The sequence below is a fragment of the Dasypus novemcinctus genome, chromosome 2 (genome assembly GCF_030445035.2).
Source record: "Dasypus novemcinctus isolate mDasNov1 chromosome 2, mDasNov1.1.hap2, whole genome shotgun sequence".
In the NCBI taxonomy this organism is placed as follows: domain Eukaryota; kingdom Metazoa; phylum Chordata; class Mammalia; order Cingulata; family Dasypodidae; genus Dasypus; species Dasypus novemcinctus.
In genome coordinates, this window is record NC_080674.1 from 118,521,209 (window position 1) to 118,541,384 (window position 20,176).

General features: G+C 43.7%; 1 protein-coding gene and 1 pseudogene across 2 annotated transcripts in view; one reads left to right on the forward strand and one right to left on the reverse strand.

Moving 5' to 3' along the window:
* The window catches only part of MCC (MCC regulator of WNT signaling pathway), a 512,678-nt gene that overhangs the window by 297,127 nt on the left and 195,375 nt on the right, over positions 1-20,176 (reverse strand). Inside the window, exon 1 of one of the 2 annotated variants that reach the window (XM_058277133.2) lies at positions 10,374-11,634. The exons of the other annotated variant lie outside the window; for it this stretch is intronic. Coding sequence (XP_058133116.1) covers positions 10,374-10,430 — 57 coding nt within the window. The 5' untranslated portion in view covers positions 10,431-11,634. Of the gene's footprint in view, positions 1-10,373; positions 11,635-20,176 lie in introns of those variants that run through there. 2 annotated transcript variants of the gene reach the window in all.
* On the forward strand, positions 10,740-19,061 carry LOC139439841 (protein FAM210A pseudogene; annotated as a pseudogene).

Below are 20,176 nucleotides of genomic sequence, written 5' to 3' on the forward strand. Positions count from 1 at the left end.
AGTAGTGCAATTACTGGTAATGTCATATATAGACAAGATTTACTGAAGTAGATTTTCTCCTTTTAAAATAATACAGAATATAACAAAATGCACCTTATATACATTAATGTTCAAAAATATCGTGTGATATAGAAACAGAAGGAAGTTGAGGACAAGAGGAAAAAAAATTCCTGGGAGTTAAAAAAAAAATCGATTTCCCCCTCTAGTTAGCCTTATCAAGGCAGTGTTTTCCTCATAGTCAAGGAAAAGGTTTGGACAAGATAAACCTCTAATCAAAGATAAGTTTAATGATACCATCCAAGAGAAACATCCTCTTTGTCTGATTTCATGTTTATCAGGCAACCATCTGGTCATCTAAATACCAAATAGCTTTTCAGTAGGAAAAAAGTATCAGCATTCCAGTCTCCTTGGATCTATATTTGTTATAAATCAATAAACTGACATTAAGGTTCATAAAAATAAAATCAGTGATTTTAAATAGTTGAAAGAAATTGGTCTGAATGACAGTGGAAAGTAGAGTCCAGTTTTCCTAATTTGAAACCAACCTGTATTCTACACCATCAGCATCCATCAACACAGAGCCATCAATCAAGGAAAAGCAATTTTCAAATCACTCCTGGCCAATGTCCATGTCATTCACTTCTTTAAACCATCCCTATTAAGGGGAAAATAAAATCAAATATATGTAAGATGTCTAAAGAACTACAGCTGATTTTTATGGAATATAACAATTATTTTTTATTTCAGAATGTAAGTACACAATTTGAAAGTTTGGGACTACTCACAGCCTTTAAAGGAACACACAAAGCAACAAGGGTAAGCATTTGGTGAGTGATCACTCTATCCTCTTCTGGAAATACTTTGACTCTTCAGACATGATCTTGGTTTTTTCCTACCCACTGGCCACTCCTCAGTAGCCTCTGCTAGCTCCTTCTCTTCCCCATGTCTCCCCTACCCTGCCCCACAATTAAAAAAAAAAAACATATGGAAAGGATTTTTTAAAAATCAATTCAGACATATATTCAAAACTCTCCACAGAAATCCTGATTTTTTTTCCACAGCCTCAGAGGCTGTGGGTGTCTCAGACCTTTTCTCCTTCCATGCTCTCCTTGCTCACGGTGCCACAATCACATTCCCTCCTTGCAACTCAAACACAACAAGCAGGTTCTGGCGTCTGTACCTTGGCCCTTGCCCTTCCCTCTTCTGGAAAGGATCACTCCCTCATTTCATTCAGCTCTTAATTCAGAAGTAACCTCAGAGAGCCCTTCCCTGATCATCATAATAGCATCTCTGTCTCCTTCATTCCCTCTGTATTTTTTCTTCATTGCACATATTAGCAGTATTGAACATACATCTGTCTATGTGTATTGCCTGACTCCAATAGAACAGGATCTGTGTCAGTTTTGTCTGTTGCTGTATCCCCACACCTAAGAATAGCATCTGGCACATAGAAGTCACACAGTATTTGTTCAAAGAATAAGTAAATGGGGAATAGATAGCAAGTTTCAGTAATAATGGCCACACTAAATTCCCTCAGATGCATCCTTTAACCAAAACAGAAAAGTAGTTGATCCAACATATCTGTCATGCCAAAATGGCACTTGGCGTTTGGCCCACACAAGCACATTTGAAGCTTGTTGATGCTCTGCTATAGTCAGTTCTATTCTGTCCCTGGCTTCAAAGATTTCATGATCTCCCCAGGAAGGCAGACCTATACCTGAATAATTACAGTAAATGTTCTGAAGACAGATGAGGGATATAACAAAGGACGTGGAGAGGCCAGGAGGGATTGGGGTGGAGGGCAAGAAGGAGTCCAAAATAGGCTGTGAAGTCTGTGGGAGAGTTCATCCAAACTTAAAGGAAAATGGGGACGAGCAATTACTCCCACTAGTAATATGCAACCAACCAGAGGACTCCATTGCTTTTCTAAATTGCAAGGCAATCTTTTTCCATGTTGGCATTCTTCCTTGGACTACTGATTCAATATTACTCACAAATCCAGCCAGAGTTGTTAACTGACATGCATGCATACACGCTGAGGTTTCACAAAACTTTCTGGTCTTAAGTAATCAAATACTACAGCCTTTGGTGTAATACATTTCCATCTTTTGCTCCATATGTCCCCTGCCATGTGTTCTAAGCACTGATCAAACCTCATGACAGGGGATCTGCCTCAAATTATCCTACCAACCAAGCATCAAGGAGCTTTCACCACATAATTTTCCCAGGCCAGTAGGCTTTTATTGTTTATTTACAAAGTTAAAAAATCCTCACCTACAGCATTTTGTATGGCAAGTAGAATAAATAGCAGTTAATCCTAGATTTTTTTCCCTAAACAACTTTCTCAAGGTTTAATCTATTTCCTCAAGATTTAAGGAATATCTTGAAAGATCTGTATATACAAAGAGCTATATAAACTCAGTTATTCCTTGTGACAATGCAAACCCTCAATAAGGTATCCTTTTCCCACTCTGCACTAATTTTGGCTGTTTCTGTTCAGCAAGAGAGAAAGGACATTTGCTAGAATGTGGTCCCAGTAAATATTTACTCTATAAATTAAACATCTGTTTATCTGTGTGACCCATAGTATTCTCTGCTTATTTGTCTCAAGAGTAAAAGATTCCACTGCTAGGAATCTGGGTAGGTGTGGTTGGGGGGATTTCCAAGAAAATAATTGCATATGATTTATCTCTGCCATGACAGCCCCTCACTTATGTAAATAATCCACATACCAACTAGTATCTATCAGTTTTCTGAGTCTTTTCTGGTTTGTCTGTTGCTGTAAACTTGCCAACACAAACCCCTCTCCCAGAATCTAGGGATTAAAAAATGTTGTCTTGGTTTTCTGAAATTTGATTTCTTGATCAAAAACTACGTTTAAATTCTTTCCTCATCAATAACTTCTTTTGTTTGCCATAAACTCAGGTTTTATTTTTCAATTGCAGTTTTGCTTTAGAGAAAGCCTTCCACACGACCTGCCTTGGGTTAACTAGCTTCAGGCAACTAGAAAAAGAAAACTCTTGAATTTATTTACTTAGTATCACATGACATTCTCTATATAAAGATTCTAGCTCCTCAAATCCATAGTAACAGACATAGGTTCTTAAGGAAGGGTAAGGTGTTTCCTTAAGAAGAAAAAGTCTTGGGATTAATTAAAAAGCTTCCCAACTGGACAAAGTACGTGCACAGAATCAAGGTTTTGCTGCTGTTGTCGTCTCCTCCATTCATCTCTCCAACTTCAGGTTTGATGGCTCTCCATCACCTGCCTGGTCTTCTGAGCAGCCTCCTCCTCTTGTATAATACTTCCTCCTTTTTTTCACTTTAACTACCACCTGGTTGCTGCCTCAGGAGCCATCTCTGTGGCTTATCTATTTCTCCTTGCCCGCTGAGTGTGATCCTGGCTTCACTGCTGCCTTCAGCAAGGCTCTCCTCAGGACCCCTCAGGGAACCACTGACTTCACTGGGTTCCCAGCCTCCTTCACCAGCCTCGGTACTGTGCAGCCCTACAGTGAGTTAGCTGTCACAGGAGCCTCGAGCCCTCTATGTGGTGGGGGGTAGAGGATGGGAAGGAGAATCCTATTCGTGACAGTGACAGAGGAATCCTTATTACTCTTCTCATTCTGACACCCCAAACAGGGTAGCACCAATCCCTCAGACGCCTCTGTGTGCATAGCCGGGGGTGGCGGGAGGAGAAGGGCTGAATCTGTGAGGCAGAGGCATGAGTAAGGCCTCTTATAGTGAGGCCCACTACTAGGTGAGGGTCACACTATTCCCTATGAACAAATCTGCTTTGGGACTCTGGAAAACAGATGCCTAGAATTCCTTAGCCACTTGGAGGTGACAGCAGTGACCAGCTCCCTGTGCTCTAATCATATCGATTTCATTTTTATCAAAAACACTTTAACAAGAAAAAGGAAAACAAAAACAAAAAGCATTTATCTGGGTATTGCACAAAGATTACAATACAAATCAAATTAAAAAGATTTATTAAATGGGATACTCCCTCCTAGGAAGAAGTGATCAAAAGCTGAGACGGTAATAGAAATTAATGAAAGGAAACAGTATACAAATGGAGCACTGGACTGGAATCCCATTCCATCCTATACAGTCTGTGTAATCTTGATAAATTATTTCACCTCTGTATGCCTCAATTTCTGTACCTGTAATATGGGGATAACAGAATGTATCTCATAGTTGCTATATATATATATATATATATATATATATAATTAAGCATGTCAATACCTGGGAAGTGCTTAGAAAAGGTTCACAATTACAAATTACTCAAATAACCATAAAGCAAACCAAAGTTAAAAAAAAAAAAAGCAAAAATGTTTGCCAGGCACTCGGAATTTTGAAATGAAGTAACCAGGGTTTTAGACAAGGCTCTGTCATTTACAATAATTGTGGCCTCTAGGGTAGATTAAAAATGGTCACAAATTCTTTGTCATACCTGTCTTGGATAGGTGAGATTTAATTTTTCATCCCTTTGGATTTGGGCTAAGCATATCACTGTTTTGACCAATATAACACATAGAAGTGAGCCTGTGCCAGTTTCCAAACCATGTTTTAAGAGAACTGGTAGCTTCCACCTTCTTTGTCTTGGAACGCAGCTGCCTTGTTGAGAAGAAGACCAAGCATACAAGGGGAAGCCCATGTGGAAGGGAACTGAGGTATCCCCCATCACAGCCAGTTGTTGGCCTCCGCTGCGGCACTGCAGGCGGGTCACTGCAGGCGAGTCGCTGCCGGGGATCGGGCCTACGCCACGGCCTGACCGGGGCGGCAGCGGGCGGCTCAAGGCTTGGTGGGGACGCGCGGTTCGATGGAGGAAAAACCACGAAGACGAGGTCTATGCGCAGGTCTGATTTTATTCGGGAAGTACATGAGGTTTTATAGTGTCATGGAGGCGGGGAGGTTGTGGGAGGGGCATGTCCGCGGGGCAGCTGAGGATTGGCTGCAGAGGCAAGGGCGGACCTGCGGTTTATGACGTAAGCCATTGATGGCAGAGGGGGTTGTTTCCGAGGTTGTGCCGGGGCGGATACGGGATGAGGGCGGTTGAAATGAGGCGGGGAGAACAGCGATCGGCTGGGAGGGGGAAGATAACAGTGGCTGGGAGGAGGGGCAGAGGGAGGCAGCAGCACAAACTGCTGCTGAGAAGGGCCATAATACAGGGAGGTTACGAGGAACAGGCGGGCAAAGTGTAAGGAAGCGAAAGGCAGGGTGGGAGCAGGGGACAGCCAGTGATTAAGACATCTTGGGAATGAATCCTCTAGCCCCTGTCATGGACAAATGTCTTCCCCACTGAACTTTGCCCAAATACAAAATCATGAGCAAATAAGATTGCTGTTACTTTAAGGCCCTAAGTTTTGGGGGCAGTTTGTTATATACCCAAAGATAACCAAAAAAGCCTCAAATCAGGTATTTAACATCAGTTCCTCAAGTTCCATATTTATTAAAAGAGAAGGGGTGAGAAGAGGCAAGGTGTTCATTCTTCAAACATTTGTAGAAAACCCACTATTTGCCAGACTCTACACCAGGTCTTGGAGTTAGAGTAACAAACATGATATATAATGACATTGCCTTCTGTAATTATCTGTGACAAGACAGACATCAAATAAGTGATTACAATAAAGTGGAGTATATTAAGTCAGAGAACTATAAAGAAGTACGAAGCAGTATGGGAATAGTAGGCCCCTCCCAACTCTGATATTTTATCACTTGATACTGAAGAAGTACATTTGAGAAATGGCCACATGGGGATAATCACACGAGAATCTATCTAGAGAGCAATGTTCTTCCACACAATTCTATTTCTTAATTAGAGTATCAATGAAGAGGTGGAGTTTCTGGAGTGACCCAACAAGTAAATGGTTGTTGATTCAGGAGAAGAAGGATCTGACAAAAGAAGCTTTGAATAGAGATAAGAAGAGAAAGAAAGGGAAACATGGTTCCAGGGACAGCCAGGGTTTCAAAGTAAAAGTGACTAGAAAGTTTTACCCATTCATTGTTTAAATCATGTTTAAAAGTCAAAGAACTAAGTTGATTGCTTTGGGAAAGATGATGCCTCCAATAAGAAAAGAACATTTTTCATCCGCAGAGGCTTTTTTTTTTTTTTTTAAGATTTATTTATGGTGGCAGACTTGGCCCAGTGGTTAGGGCATGGTCTGCCACATGGGAGGTCTGAGGTTCAAACCCTGGGCCTCCTTGACCCGTGTGGAGCCGGCCCACGCGCAGTGCTGATGCACACAAGGAGTGCCATGCCAGGCAGGGGTATCCCCGCGTAGGGGAGCCCCACGTGCAAGGAGTGTGCCCCGTAAGGAGAGCCACCCAGCGCCAAAGAAAGTGCAGCCTGCCTGAAAATGGCGCCGCCCACACGGAGAGCTGACACAAGATGACGCAACAAAAAGAAACACAGATTCCCGTGCCACTAACAACAACAGAAGCAGACAAAGAAACAAGATGCAGCAAATAGACACAGAGAACAGACAACCGCGGTGGGCAGGGAGGGGAGAGAAATAAATAAATAAATATAATAAATCTTTAAAAAAAGAGATTTATTTATTTATTTCTCTCTCCCACCCCCACCCCGGATGTGTGTTCTCTGCGTCTGTTTGCTGCGTCTTGTTTCTTTGTCCGCTTCTGTTTTTGTCAGCGGCACAACACGGGAATCTGTGTCTCTCTTTGTTGCATCATCTTGTGGTGTCAGCTCTCTGTGTGGGTGGCGCCATTCTTAAGCAGGCTGCAATTTCTTTCGTGCTGGGCGGCTCTCCTTACGGGGAGCACTTCTTGAGCATGGGGCTCCCCTACAAGGGGGACACCCCTGCATGGCAGGGCACTCCTTGCGTGCATCAGCACTGCGCATGGGCCAGCTCCACACGGGTCAAGGAGGCCGGGGTTTGAACCGTGGACCTCCCATGTGGTAGACGGACGCCCTAACCACTGGGCCAAGTCCGCTTCCCCCACAGAGGCTTTAATGGTTGTCAGGAGAGAACATATTTCCCTACATAAGAGTAGATGTCTCATAGACAAACAGATCCAGGAGACGGCTCTTCTGAAGTAAGAGTAAATTCAAGTATCACCCTGATACTGCCACACCTTAAGACATCTCCCTCACATTGTGAATTCTTATAAGAGACAAGAGATGATAATGAAACAAGGCTCCACAGATATAACAGAGACTAATAGAGCTAACTGCTGACCGAAAACCTGTGACCATGAGGAAGGAGATGTAAGACCCTTCCCTTGACAGTCTTGGTGGGAACTTAATCCAATGTTGCTGAAAGTGTGGCTACTCAGCTTCTTGATCAGGGGGAGGGGAATGAAAGTCAAACCTTTAATTCTCTAAGCAGTTTTGATTTGGCTGATGTTGAAGTCCTTCTTTAACCTCACATTAAAAAAAAGAAAAACATCCTCTGAATGGGACAGCTAAGAGCCAAAAAGAAACAAATAACCAGTTCATGTTCCTTAAATTTTCCTTTTGCATTTCTGTTGTTAATGCTAAGGATTACTCTGCTTTAAAGTGTTCAGACTTGATATAAGTCATTTAGGGTCATGGGTAAATAAATATATGTTTAAATGTTCATAAGTAGAAGTAATTTTACCATCTCCTATTGCCAACCCACAGGATCTTAAATGGCTGTTGTTCAAATTAAAGACACAAAAGGAACACGTTCGTGAATTTCCTGTTTTCCATCTTAAAGTTCTCACACATGTAAAACTCCTTATGCCCAACACTCAGCTCTATGTCTCCTAATCAAACATCCTTCACACCCAGATACCTCTGGGATCACTGTGGGCAGAGGCCACACCTCCACTGTTAACCAAAACTAGCTGCTTTCACTGTGGGATCAACAGATTACAACTACACATTGATTAAAGTCACTGCCCCTTGTAAAGATGTTATGGAGTCAGTGTCAACATTACTGTCAAAGAGTCAATGACTCCTGTGGCGGGAGAGCTCTTGAAGAAAGAGGTAAGCTCACAAGTCAACACCACTAAGAGGAATCTTGTTTATGATACCCAGAATGATGAGTCCTTTCAGATTCCTTCCTGGTCCCAAAATGCCTAGTGAACATCAAGCTGAATGTGACCCTGTGGTGACCTCAGACAATAGTGAGGCTCCTGGGTAATAAGACATACTATCCAGACTAAATGGGCCACTGAAAGTTTTTATTACTTCTGCTTCCAGGCGAAGAGGAGGAGTTAATCATCAAAAGGTGGCAACTTTACAAGATTTGAATGCAAAACCAGTGTTTAAAGAAGAAAAATATTAAGTGAAAAGAAGATACTCTCCTTTATACATATTTACCTCATTTGAGAAATGCAATTGAACTGACACTGACCTATGGATATTACAAAACTGTAAATGCCTTACCTCTTGCCCATGATAAACCAAACTGAGATTTAGGGTTAACAAGGTATGAACCCTCTCCCCTTGCCTTACAAACTCTCTTTACACATGCCCTAATTTAGATTATTCCATACAGTGCTCAAATATTATTGTTCCAACTAATACAGGAACCACAAAACACCCACAACTCTCATTTGACCACAAGCTTTCTAAGATACAATTAAGGAGTGGGCTCAACTAGGCAAAAAATGGAGAGTTTTTACCTTGCACCTTAGTTTCGTGGATACTCTTCGCTCCTCTAATGCACTCACTAATGAGTCAATGCTTTTAAAGTCAATCCAGACCTCCTCTTTGTCCAGTCAGTGTACTAGCCACCCTCCTAAATCTGTAATTCATTAGAAAACAAAGGTAACTGAACATCACACTTCAGGTGGCTGAGGATTAAAGCTGCTGCAGTGAGGGAGACAACATGAAGTGCCAGGCAAAGACTCCCTGGAAGAGGTATGCCTTTAGTTTTTGGTTTATAAGTGCCACTAGAAGAGAATTCAAAGACTTCTTAAATAGTGTTTAGTTAGGGACCCACGGTCCTGGGTTCTATCTTAGATTTGAGACTACTCCTGACAAGTAAAGTTGGCAAAAATCGCCTAGGTCCTGTATCTCTTCCTCCATCTCCCATTTTTAAATTAAACTCTCACTCTTATTAATATCTCCTAACTACTCCCTTCACAGGGGGCACCAAAGGAAGTAGGAAATGCCTCGAACTCATCCCCCCCGCCCCCCAACACCTCAAAATACTATTCCAAGCCAGAGCAGGAACAGCACAGCCGCTTGACACTTAGGGGGCCAAGCAGGGTCTAAATGCATTCACTGTGGGATACCAGGTGCAGACCTTCTGGGTCCCACCCCTGCCTTTCACATCCCTCCCGTCTCCTGACAAGTGGGGGATCCATCCTTTCATTTTCCCTTCACCATCGGTAATCGGACATCACCACTATCTGCCTTCTGGCTGTTTTCACACCAGACTCCTTATCTTCCCCTTCTCTCATTTCAGCCATACTCAGGAAGCACAGACCAGTTATTCTACTTCTGACCCCAGAAATGGTTCAGAGATGGTGCTAAGAGGAAAAACCACAACCATCAAGCCTCCTGCTGTAGATACCAGGCACAAGAGACTTCCCCATCTCTTTTAAGTATCCAAATCTGAAGGTTTCCCATCATCACTTTACAGGTATTCAAAACATTAGGGGATGGGCCCGGGGAGTGCCTAAAGTCATTAAAAAAAAAAAAAAAAAGTGACTGAGCATCTTACCGCTCACATGTTTGCATACTGTTTGATGTAGCTTTAATTTCAAAGCTGGTCTCAGGCACTCAAGTGGCTCTGTTACAGTGAGAGCCCAGGAATTGCAAATGCGCTTGCCTCAAAGACTCGGGAGTCCAGTCCCAGGCAGGAAATAAAGTTCTAAGCGGCTTTGAAGTGTTTCTTTGCGACTCCCCTCCCCAGGGCGGGTCATTCATCTCCGCGGAAGGAGAGACCACCTTGCATGAACTTAACCAAACGCACCATACAGTGGCACCCCAGTGGTAGATTTAATCCAATTCGCTTCCGCGCTCGCCTCCATCCCCCATCAAATTAGTTACCATGGGCTTAAACTTAGCTGAGATGCCTGTGTATTTTACCTACTACGAAAAGGAATGTTGTATATAAATTGGGGGAGGGGTGGGAAAGGACCGGGGATCCTACCCGCAGAGAGTGAAACGCCTCGGCGGCGTGGTGAGAGCTTATTTCTTTTTCAAACCACTCATTTCAGACTGAAATATCAAGCCAGTTCAGGTCATTTCCTGAGTAGCATTGCAAGTTAAAACAAGAACCAGAATATCTATTAATCTTTAATTGCGCTGCCCCAAGACTGGGAGCGCAATAGGGGGTGGGAGGTTGGGGGAAGGCGGGGAGACGGGATCGAGGGGGGTTGTGGAAAAGCAAAAGCCGGAGAACCCCGAGCTCCCGACCTCAGCTGTTTCCTACCTCGCTCAGCTCCGCCGAGGAGTCGTTTCCATATTTCATGGCAACTCCAGAATTCATGACTGCACTTTTCAGAGCCGGCTCTTCCTACTCCAGGTCTCCGAGCTGCGGAGTTGGGCTTAGCAGGCTCGATAACCACTGAGTGGCCCCTTCTCGCACATTTTAGTCTAGACTGCCATTTTCACCCCGGACAGTGGTCAAGCCCGAATAAAGGATCCAGGCACTCCTAAAAGGAGCCAGAACGGGCTCGCGTTTCACCGACGAGCCATTGCCGCAAGAGGCCGGGTGGCGTGGCGCGCCCGCAGCTGCTGCGCCCGCAGAGCCGACGCCGGGAACCGCCTGAGCGCTCCACTGCGGGGTCCCGAAGCAATGCCACCCTCGGCGCTCCTCGCCAGTCCTACAGTGCCTCGCCTGCCCCCGTTACGAGGCTGGCGGGCATCTCCTAGCAGTATCCGGCACTGGAAGGCTTGGGCGAGTTGCGGAAGAAATCACGGCAGCGAGGCGAGGAAGATCCGCGCCTCGGGTTCCGGGGCAGGAAAGAAAGCTAGAGAGAGACGCAGCAGAGCTGCACTTCACGCTGAAGTTTCCCCTTTGAATCGTCTGGAGTTGTAAGTGGTTTCTGATTGAACACAGCTGTCTAGCTGCTGGCTGCAGGGTGCGCGGCGGAGGCGGGGCCACAGAGAGAAAAGAAAAGGGAAAAAAAAAAAAAAAGGAGGGGGGAGGCCGAGCCGAGAAGACGGTGCCGTTCAGCGCAGGCATCCTTCCAGCTCTCTGCGATAGTAATTACAGGATCCAAATCCAGAAGGGACAGAAGAAACAGGAAAGGCCACCTGAGTAATCGTGCAAGATTTCTTTTTTTAACTTCACTCATAGGAGCCACTTTCCATGATTTAATAAGGTCAAACCAAATCTGAACCCTGCACATTCAAGCAGAGCTTGCACTTCTCACGGTACATTAAGATTTTACAAGAGTGTAGGGTGCTCTTTCCCCCTAATCAGTCTAAAGTCAATACGAAAGGTGTAAATTCACTGTCAAACTCCCCCTTGTCGCTGAGACACAGTACATTTTCTGCCCGCGCATAATAAAAATAAAGACGCCCCATCCCTTGAAGGTATAAGATAAACTCACCTTTTCCATCCTCCCCAACTCCCACACATTCCTTACAAATCTCACTGCCCTCTGAATAGAGCTGGATTTGTATTTCTGGAGTTTTGGGTGTGAATCAGGAAAGATTCAAGGGGCTGTTTTATCCAGGCAGTGCTTGGGATCAGTGTTTCCCTCCAGCCTAGGGCTCCCAGGAGGTAAAAACATCCGGTATCTTTAGGGATGGGAGGGGGAGGCTGGGATTTTTTTCTTTATAAAGGTAAAGTACCACTGAACTTGAGATGCACTGAAAAATGTGCTGACCCTTCAAAACAGCAGGTCTGCAGGATTGCTTAAGAGGCCTCATCAGTCTTACTACACAATGAGAACAAATGTCTGCAGCCCCAATGACAAACCTTTCCTGAAGCCTTCAATGAAAAAGCCATTGTATTGTTAATTTTGAAGGTAATGTTTTAATCAAATGGAATATTTATTTTGCTCTTTAAGCAGATGCAAATAGCTCAAACAGTTGAATATATATTCTTACCCTACACTTGACTGTTGAATTCATTCACCTCCTGATATGAGCAATGCAGGCATGAAAAAGAGTTTGCTGCTCTTTCTGGAGGGATGGGTCCCAAATTCTGGGTACTGCTAGACTACAGTACATTGGGAGAAGCTCTTCTTCATGGAGAAGGGTTGGAAAACCATCCTATTTAATTCGTTTATTCATTAGATACCCATTGAGAATTGTGTGATAGAAGCTGGAGATGATGGTGGAGAATATAAAAATATGATGACTCAGGCACCAACCCTGCTGATAAGATGTTTATAGTCTTGTAAAACATGAGAAGAAATTACTATTTTAGATAGAAAATGATACCATAAATGCAGTTCTACTGAAGAGCTATTGCAGTTAAGAGGAGGGAAATACGATTTTTGCTGGACAGAGTCAGGGGAGAAGATTTAGAATAGGCAGCATGTGAGTTCTTTTTGAGGAATGGCTAAGCCAAGCAGAGACAGAGAGTATGAGAAGGTATTCCAGGCACTGGGAACACTGAGAGAAAATATGGAAACTAGAACCTGCAAAGCATGCATGGGAAATGGCAGGTGTTCCCTTCTGGAATGGAACCTGGGTTAGAAAGGTGGGTTGAAGCTAGATTGTGAAAGGTTTTGAGTGCCAGGCTGAAGAAATGGGACTTCTTGATGGGCAATGGAGAGCCATTAAAGGTTTTTGAGCATGGAAATAATAAGATCAGAGTTGGGCTTTGAGATATTCCAGTATATCTGAATCACACTCATGAGTGACTTACATGAATTCAAATAGTCAGACATCGAGTGTAATTCAGGTGTTTAAAGATACATAGTTTTTCATACCATACCACATGGCCTCTAAAAGCAAGCAAATGACTTCAGCTGGTGTCCAATCCAAAGAACAGTGATTTGTTCCAAAAGTGGAAGAAAAACTGGCAGTGTTAAATTTACTAAGAAGCAGTGTCTTGTAGATTCTATTTTACAGGCAATATAAGGTATTTTCAAGTGTAATGTTGATTATACAGGATTTTCTTCTCAAACACTGACTTCAATACTTAGCCCATCAGCAGCAGTGGTAAATTGAAAGTAGGAAATGAATATGCCAATTGGACTATCACAACAGACCAGCAAGAGGTTAAAAGGGCTTGAAATTAGTAGGGGCAAAATGGGCATGGATAGAAGGGGACAGATATAAGAGATTCTATAAAAAGTTAGCAGATAGAGGGAAGTGGCTGTGGCTCAATTGATTGGGCTCCCATCTACCATATGGGTGGCCCTGGGTTTGCTTCCCAGGGCCTCCTTGTGAAGGCAAGCTGGCCTGTGGCCATGGAGAGCTGATAACCCATACTTGGAGAGAGCTGGTGCAGCAAGATGATGCAACAAAGGGAGACAAGCAGGCACAGAAGAATGTGCAGTGAATGGACACAAAGAGCAGACAGCAAGCAAACAGGCAAGGAGGGATAAATAAATAAATCTTAAAAAAAAAAGTTAGTAGACAGAAACTGTGCGAAGGAAAAGGGGGGATTTAAAAATGACTTGTAAATGTAGAGCCTGGCTGACTGGAATTAGGGCAGTGTTCTCAACAAAAACAAGTGCTATAGAGAAGAAATACATGTAGGAGGAAACTAGATTTGGGGTATCATGAGTTTGACATGGCATCTGAATATTCAAGTAGAACTATTCAGCAGGAAGCTTGAAATGGAACTATAGGGATAAGCTGAGGTTGGAGTTGAAGAAAAAGATGTAGATGGATGTTGGGGTTATCCTTGATAGAATAACAAAACCATGAAATCAGATAAGGTTGCTAAGGAAGAGAGAACAAAGAAAAGAGGAGTAGTCTAATGACATTATTTTAAGGAAGGCCTTTTTATACAGGGGTGGGGATGGGCAGATTAAAGGAGGATGAAAGAATAAAAGAGAAATGGTGGGGAAGGCCAGTTAGAGAAGTAGGAAATGTCAAGTGGAATGGAGGAGATGTCAAGACAGAAGCAGTAGCACCAATATTTTATGCCACAGAAGGGGAGAGGCACCTGAACACTGATCAAAGATCACTTCAAAGACATTAAAGCCCACTAAAGATCAATTTGTATAAAGCTGTAAACACTGAAGGCAGATTAACACAGGGAGTGAGGAGGAGCTGGGGGCAGTGACCATGCACTACTCTTTCTGTAAATTTAATGGTGACAGGAAATCAGATGAGATAGTCTCTTGGCATTGTTAAACAGTGTTGAGTAGAGGGAAGAATGAGTGTATTTGGAGGCTCGGGTTCAGGCAGACCCTGGTGATAGAGAGAGAGAAGATGAAAAGGACAGAAAGGCAGAGGCCAAGGACAAACACATGAAATTAGCTTTGGAGTAGCCTTGGGGAGGTGGGGTCCTAATACTCCTTCCTAGGAGATTAGGAACAGTTGGGAGAACTGGAGGATTTATAGACTAGGGAAGAAAAGATTTCAGACATACATTATAATCAATAGCATTAATTTGAAGAGTCATCCAACTTACCCTATGTGATTGTGGAGGGGAAACGAAGACTGATAACTTATAAATCATCAGATTTTGATTCAAAAAAAGAAAAGAAAGGAAAGAAGGAGGATTATAGAATTGTCTGTCAATGCAAAGGAAATAGAGTAATCATGATCCTTCCCCCTAATTTTGTTCAAGCATAAATTAAAGGGTGGCGATGGTTGGACACACCAAAAGTTAGTGGTATATAAAGAGTAGGGATTTTTGCATTGAGGCAGAGGTCCAAATTAGCTTTTCTCCCACTTAAGATTCCAGAAATGAAGATTGTTTGCTATAATTTAGATGCCCTGTGATTTTTTTTCACCTGGTCAGGAATCAGGTCTGGGAATCTCTGTACTATCAAAGAAGCTAAAGTATTTCTGTAGACAAGAATGCAACTGGACCAATATCCTGAGAACATCAGAAATTCAAGGAGCACCTCAACATGTCATCTCACCACAAGGGAGGAGAAGTAAGACCCACATAAATTTCCAATATAAGAAAGAGGCCTAAAGATTAGAGCTCTGTAGTTTCCCGAGTTTGTATTTGTGTATGACTACATCTTTTATATAGTGGCTGTCTCATCAAGATCCCTTCAGAAAACCTCCAAATTCTCCTGCTTTGGTAGTGATTAAGCTCCTATTGAGAGATGCAGGCAGGAGATCGCAGAGGAATTTATCAAGTCAGATCAGGGAACAGGTCTGGGACTGGGCAATAGCCTGGTACCTGGGTTCTTCTTTCATGGGTTTTGTCTTCCTTAGACCCTTAGAGGCTTCCTCTTTTCATCTGGGCTCTGGGAAGAAGAAGAGGAAGCAGCAATCCTGGGAAGAGTTTCTAGGGAAGCAGAAGCTGCTGTTTCCATGAGTGGCTGAGTCTTGCACCATTTCCTTGCTGTGGGCACACCAGCATTGCCCTTCTGCAGTCAGGACCAGTCTGGCCTGTCTGTGTGCATCTGCTGTCCTCAGAGGATCTGCACGGTAGGGATTCTGTTCTGGATCTCGGCTCTAACCCTCTACTGGTAATGAATGTCAGGTTAATTGAAATTATCTTGCGAAAAATTCTTGAACCTCCAGGATTAAGAGGATCGACGGAGACTTTAGGACTGACTGACCTGTGCCCTCCATTTCTACCCCTGGAGTGTCATAGCCCCCTTTGCCTGCTATAGCAGTCCACTGTGCTAAGTCAGCCCATCTCTTCCAGCCCACACAAGGACCCAAACTCCAAAAGGATCTCCTCTCTTGATTCTCTTGAGCAAAACTTTGATACCTCAGATTTTGAGATGAAAGCAGTCTAGTTAAGCTAATTCACACAGAGGTGAGAAAACTCATAATCTTCTTACCTTTGCCAAAAGTATTTACATTGTAAAATGAGAATGCTTTGAAATTATTCTCAAATTGGTAGGATTTCCTTAAGTAGAAAGTGGATTTTGAGCAGAAAGAGAGATTTCGGAACCCAGTGGAGATGCAGGAAGTCCCAGTCTCCTAAGTCCTTGAGTGTTATAAAAGCCAGGGAGCCCTCAAAGTATACACACCAAAGAATTTCCTGCCCTAAATCTGTAACACTACCTCCTCCCGCCATGATTCCAGAAATGTTCTCTCTACCCATCTCCTGTGAGACCAGCAGGTCAGCTCTTCTCTCACGCCCCGGGCCAGGTGCCAGCCCTAGGATGGAAGCCAGCAGTCTGCCTCCACCACAGACATTATTTGCTTCAGGTGCTTCAACACAAAGGAGTTCAGGAAGCCTCACACTGGATGATCTTCATCCCTGTTCTTTGTGTCCTCAGAGAATAGAACGTTGAAAACCTGGAGTCCTAAAATTACCTAGCTCATTCCCTCATCCCAATTATATAGGTGAGCAAATGTAGGGTCACCAAGTTCAACTGATGTTCATTAAAAAAAACACAAAAACGTACCCACTGTGTGCCAGACACATTGCTATGGGCCCTGGGATTCCAATGTGAATAGAACAGAAAAGATTCCTACCTTCACAGAGCTTGCATGCTTGGTGGAAAATGATTAATAAACAAAGAAGATAGTCAATGCTTGTGATAGGTACTTTAAAGGAAATAAACAGGAACTATGACAGAGAGCAGGCTCCTGAAATGAAGTGGTCAGAGAAGGCCTCAATGAGGAGGAGACGGCATTTCATCATGAAGTTCAAGAAGGAGTCAACTAGAAAGAGTGGGAGAAGGGTGGTTCAGGCAGAGGGAACAAGTGCAAAATCAAGGGATTGGCCTTTTCAGTAAATTGGAAGGTGGACAATGTGATGGAACATGAGGGAAGTAATGATGGAAGAGCCATGACCTGCAAGGTACGTATAGATCATGTTAAAGCAACAGAGTTAATTCTTTATACAAAGGGGAAGCCACAGGAGGATTTGAAGCCAAGCAGGGACATGATCCAAATTACATTTTAAAAAGATAAATTTGTTCTTACACAAATTTTATCACTGTATAACCTAAAAGTAGGTTAAAGGCAGTCACTCCTTTATAGAAGTATTCCTGCTAATAAATGAAGAAGAAATGTTGGCAGCGGACTTGGCCCAGTGGTTAGGGCATCCATCTACTATGTGGGGGGTCCGCGGTTCAAACCCTGGGCCTCCTTGACCCCTGTAGAGCTGGCCTGTGAGCAGTGCTGATGCGCGCAAGGAGTGCCCTGCCACGCAGGGGTGTCCCCTGCATAGGGGAGCCCCATGCGCAAGGAGTGCGCCTGGTGAGGAGAGCTGCCCAGCATGAAAGAAAGTGCAGCCTGCCCAGGAATGGCGCCACACACACACAGAGATGATGCAACAAAAAGAAACACAGATTCCCGGTGCCACTGATAAATAAAAGTGGTCACAGAAGAACACACAGCTAATGGACACAGACAGCAGACAACTGGGTGGGGGTGGTGAGAAATAAAAAATAAATCTTAAAAAAAAAATTACTAATAGGAGGGCAAGGGTGTGCCCCAGCCTGTTGTAGCCAGGTCCCCAGCAGGAGGCGGGAGATAGAACCCTCTGCGGCAGGTGCTTGTGCACGGAGAAGCAGGAGCTGAGCCGTCATCCAGTGTGTGCCATGGGAAGCACAGCCCCAGGTTCGCTGAGTCTGTACAAACTGAAGTTCATCAAACAGCATTCTTCAAAATGCAATAGAATGCACCAAGGGCTGTATCTCTACTGACACATAGAATATGGGTAGACTCACATAAAGTAAGTTTTTTGGGGGCACTGTCACTGCATAAAAGGACTATTACTTTTATATAATGCTGAATCCAAAGTAATTATGGTACAGGACCCTCAAAAACAATGGCTGCACTTATCTGCTGCCCAGTGTGTTGCAAAGGCCAGGAAGCCATTTGATGCCTATTCACCCCAACTTGGGGTTCTTCATCGCAAACAAAGGGAGCAAAATATTTCACCCAGGAGAGTTGTATTGTCCAATGCCAAATCCCAAGGAAATCCTGCAGGAAAGAAGGAATAACCTGATCCTTTATAAGACAAATCTATTAATCTGTGTTTTAGTTTGCAACAAGGCTGCCAAGAAAAAGTTCCAAAAATGGGATGGCTTTTATAATGGAATTTTATTTGGGCTAAAAGCTTACAGTTCCAAGGCTGTGAAAATGTCCAAATCAAGGCATCATCGAAGATGCTTTCTCACCAAGGTCGGCTGCTAGCAAATCCTGGAGTTCTTCCACATTGTGAGGCAAGATGGCAGGTCTACCAGTCTCTCAGGACTTTCTACTGGAGCTCAGCTGTGGGCAATCAGGCATATGATTTGTCTCTTCCAGCCTTGAGCTGTTCTGTGGGCCCAGCCTCTTGGGGGCTTCAACGCGTGCTTCAGTTTTGGCTACTAGTGATCCTCTAGTCCTCTCACATGGCATAGTCAAAATGGTGGCTTCCTTTCTCGGTCTCTATGTTCTCAGTTTTTATAATACCCAGCAAGAGGTGGTGACCTAACCTGAGGCAGACCTCACTGAAGTAGTCCAATCAAAAGTGATCTAATCAAGTGATCTAATCAAGGTCCCTTAACCAAATCTATTACAATCAAAGGATCTCACACCCACGGTAATGGATTAGTTTAAAAATCATAATCTTTTCTGGGATTCACCAAATTCAAACTGTCACAGTTTGTATGTATCAACAATTTAAGAAAACATTTAGGCAATGTGGAAAAGTTTGCATTCCAGTGCACCTAATAACTTCTGGTGTTTGGTTTGGAACATTTTATTATGTAGTCATAAAAGGAGTGAATGTCATTCCTTTTCTGGTACTAATTGGGTTACCTGACAGCAAAGAGAATATTCTGAAAAATTCCCAGAGTAGAAATGCACTCATGGCCTACACCTTGCTTAAGATTGCCACCCCTGCCAGGTACACTGTAACTCTGGAAGAAACAACCCTTGCTTTGAAGGATTTGCATTATCAAGGCTACATGTCACGGTGGTTGAATACCTACAGGACAGAACAGAAGAGATGAAGGAGCTTATCACCAAGAAAATGGAAGAGACAAAGGATATACTCACTGAAAAATTACAAGAAACCAAAGAAAAAGTTTCTTTTAAGAAAAATAATGGAATAGGATGCCTTATATAAAAGATTATAGAAAAATCCATGCACTTTAACCCTTTGGAGACCAAAGATATACTCTCCTGATTATATTTCTTTTAGTTGCTTAAATATAGCAGTTTTCAAGGGAAGCAGATATGGCTCAAATAAGGCCTCTGCCTACCATATGGGAGGACCCAGGTTTGATCCCCAGGGCCTCCTGGTGAAATAGAAGAGAAAGCATGCCTGCATAGTGAGCCAGTGCCTGCATGGTGAGGCAAGTGCCCATGTGGTGAGCCAAGTGCCCACACAGTGAGCTGAGTGTCCACGTGGCGAGCTGAGCACCCATGCAGGTGTCTGCATGGCAAGCCAAGTGCCAGTGTGGATACTCACATGGTGAGCTGAGTGCCCACATGATGAGCTGAGTGCTCACGTGTGTGCCCGTGTGGTAAGCCGAATGCCCACATGGTTAACTGAGTTTCCTTGTGAGTGCCCGCATGGTGAACCAAGTGCCTACATGAGTGCCCATGTGGTAAGCCAGTGCATGGTGATCTGAGTGCCCACGTGAGTGCCTGTGTGGTGAGCCAGTGCCTGCGTGGCAAGCCAGTGCCTGTGTGGCAAGCCAGTGCCCATGCAGCAAGCTGAGTGCCCACGCAGTGAACCAGTGCCCATGCAAGTGAGTCATGCAACAAGGTGATGATACAACAAAGGAGAGACAAGGCGAGAGTCAAGGTCAAGCACAGCAGAGACCAGCAACTGAGCTGGCAAAATTGACAGGGAACCTCTCTCCATATCAGAGGTCCCCAGAATCGAATCCTGGTGAATCCTAGAGGAGGAAAAATGAGAAGAGAAGACAGAAAAGAGAATTAGATACAGAAAATCACACAGGGAATGGACACAGACAGTAGGGCAGGAGAGGGGAAGAAAAAATATATATACCAGTTTTCTGAGAGTTAAGTTACCAAGATATTTTTTTTTTAATATGTTAAATATCACCAGAAAAAACAGTGGTTTTTGAAAGGAAATAATGAGCCCAATATAAGAATTTCACAACAGCAGCATTAAGCAATGACTACTGTCTTACAAGTCTGAGTTCTTTTTCAATGGTTGGAATCATCCACACAGTATTTGCCAGCTGTACTGTGTGTGGATGAGGCATGGAC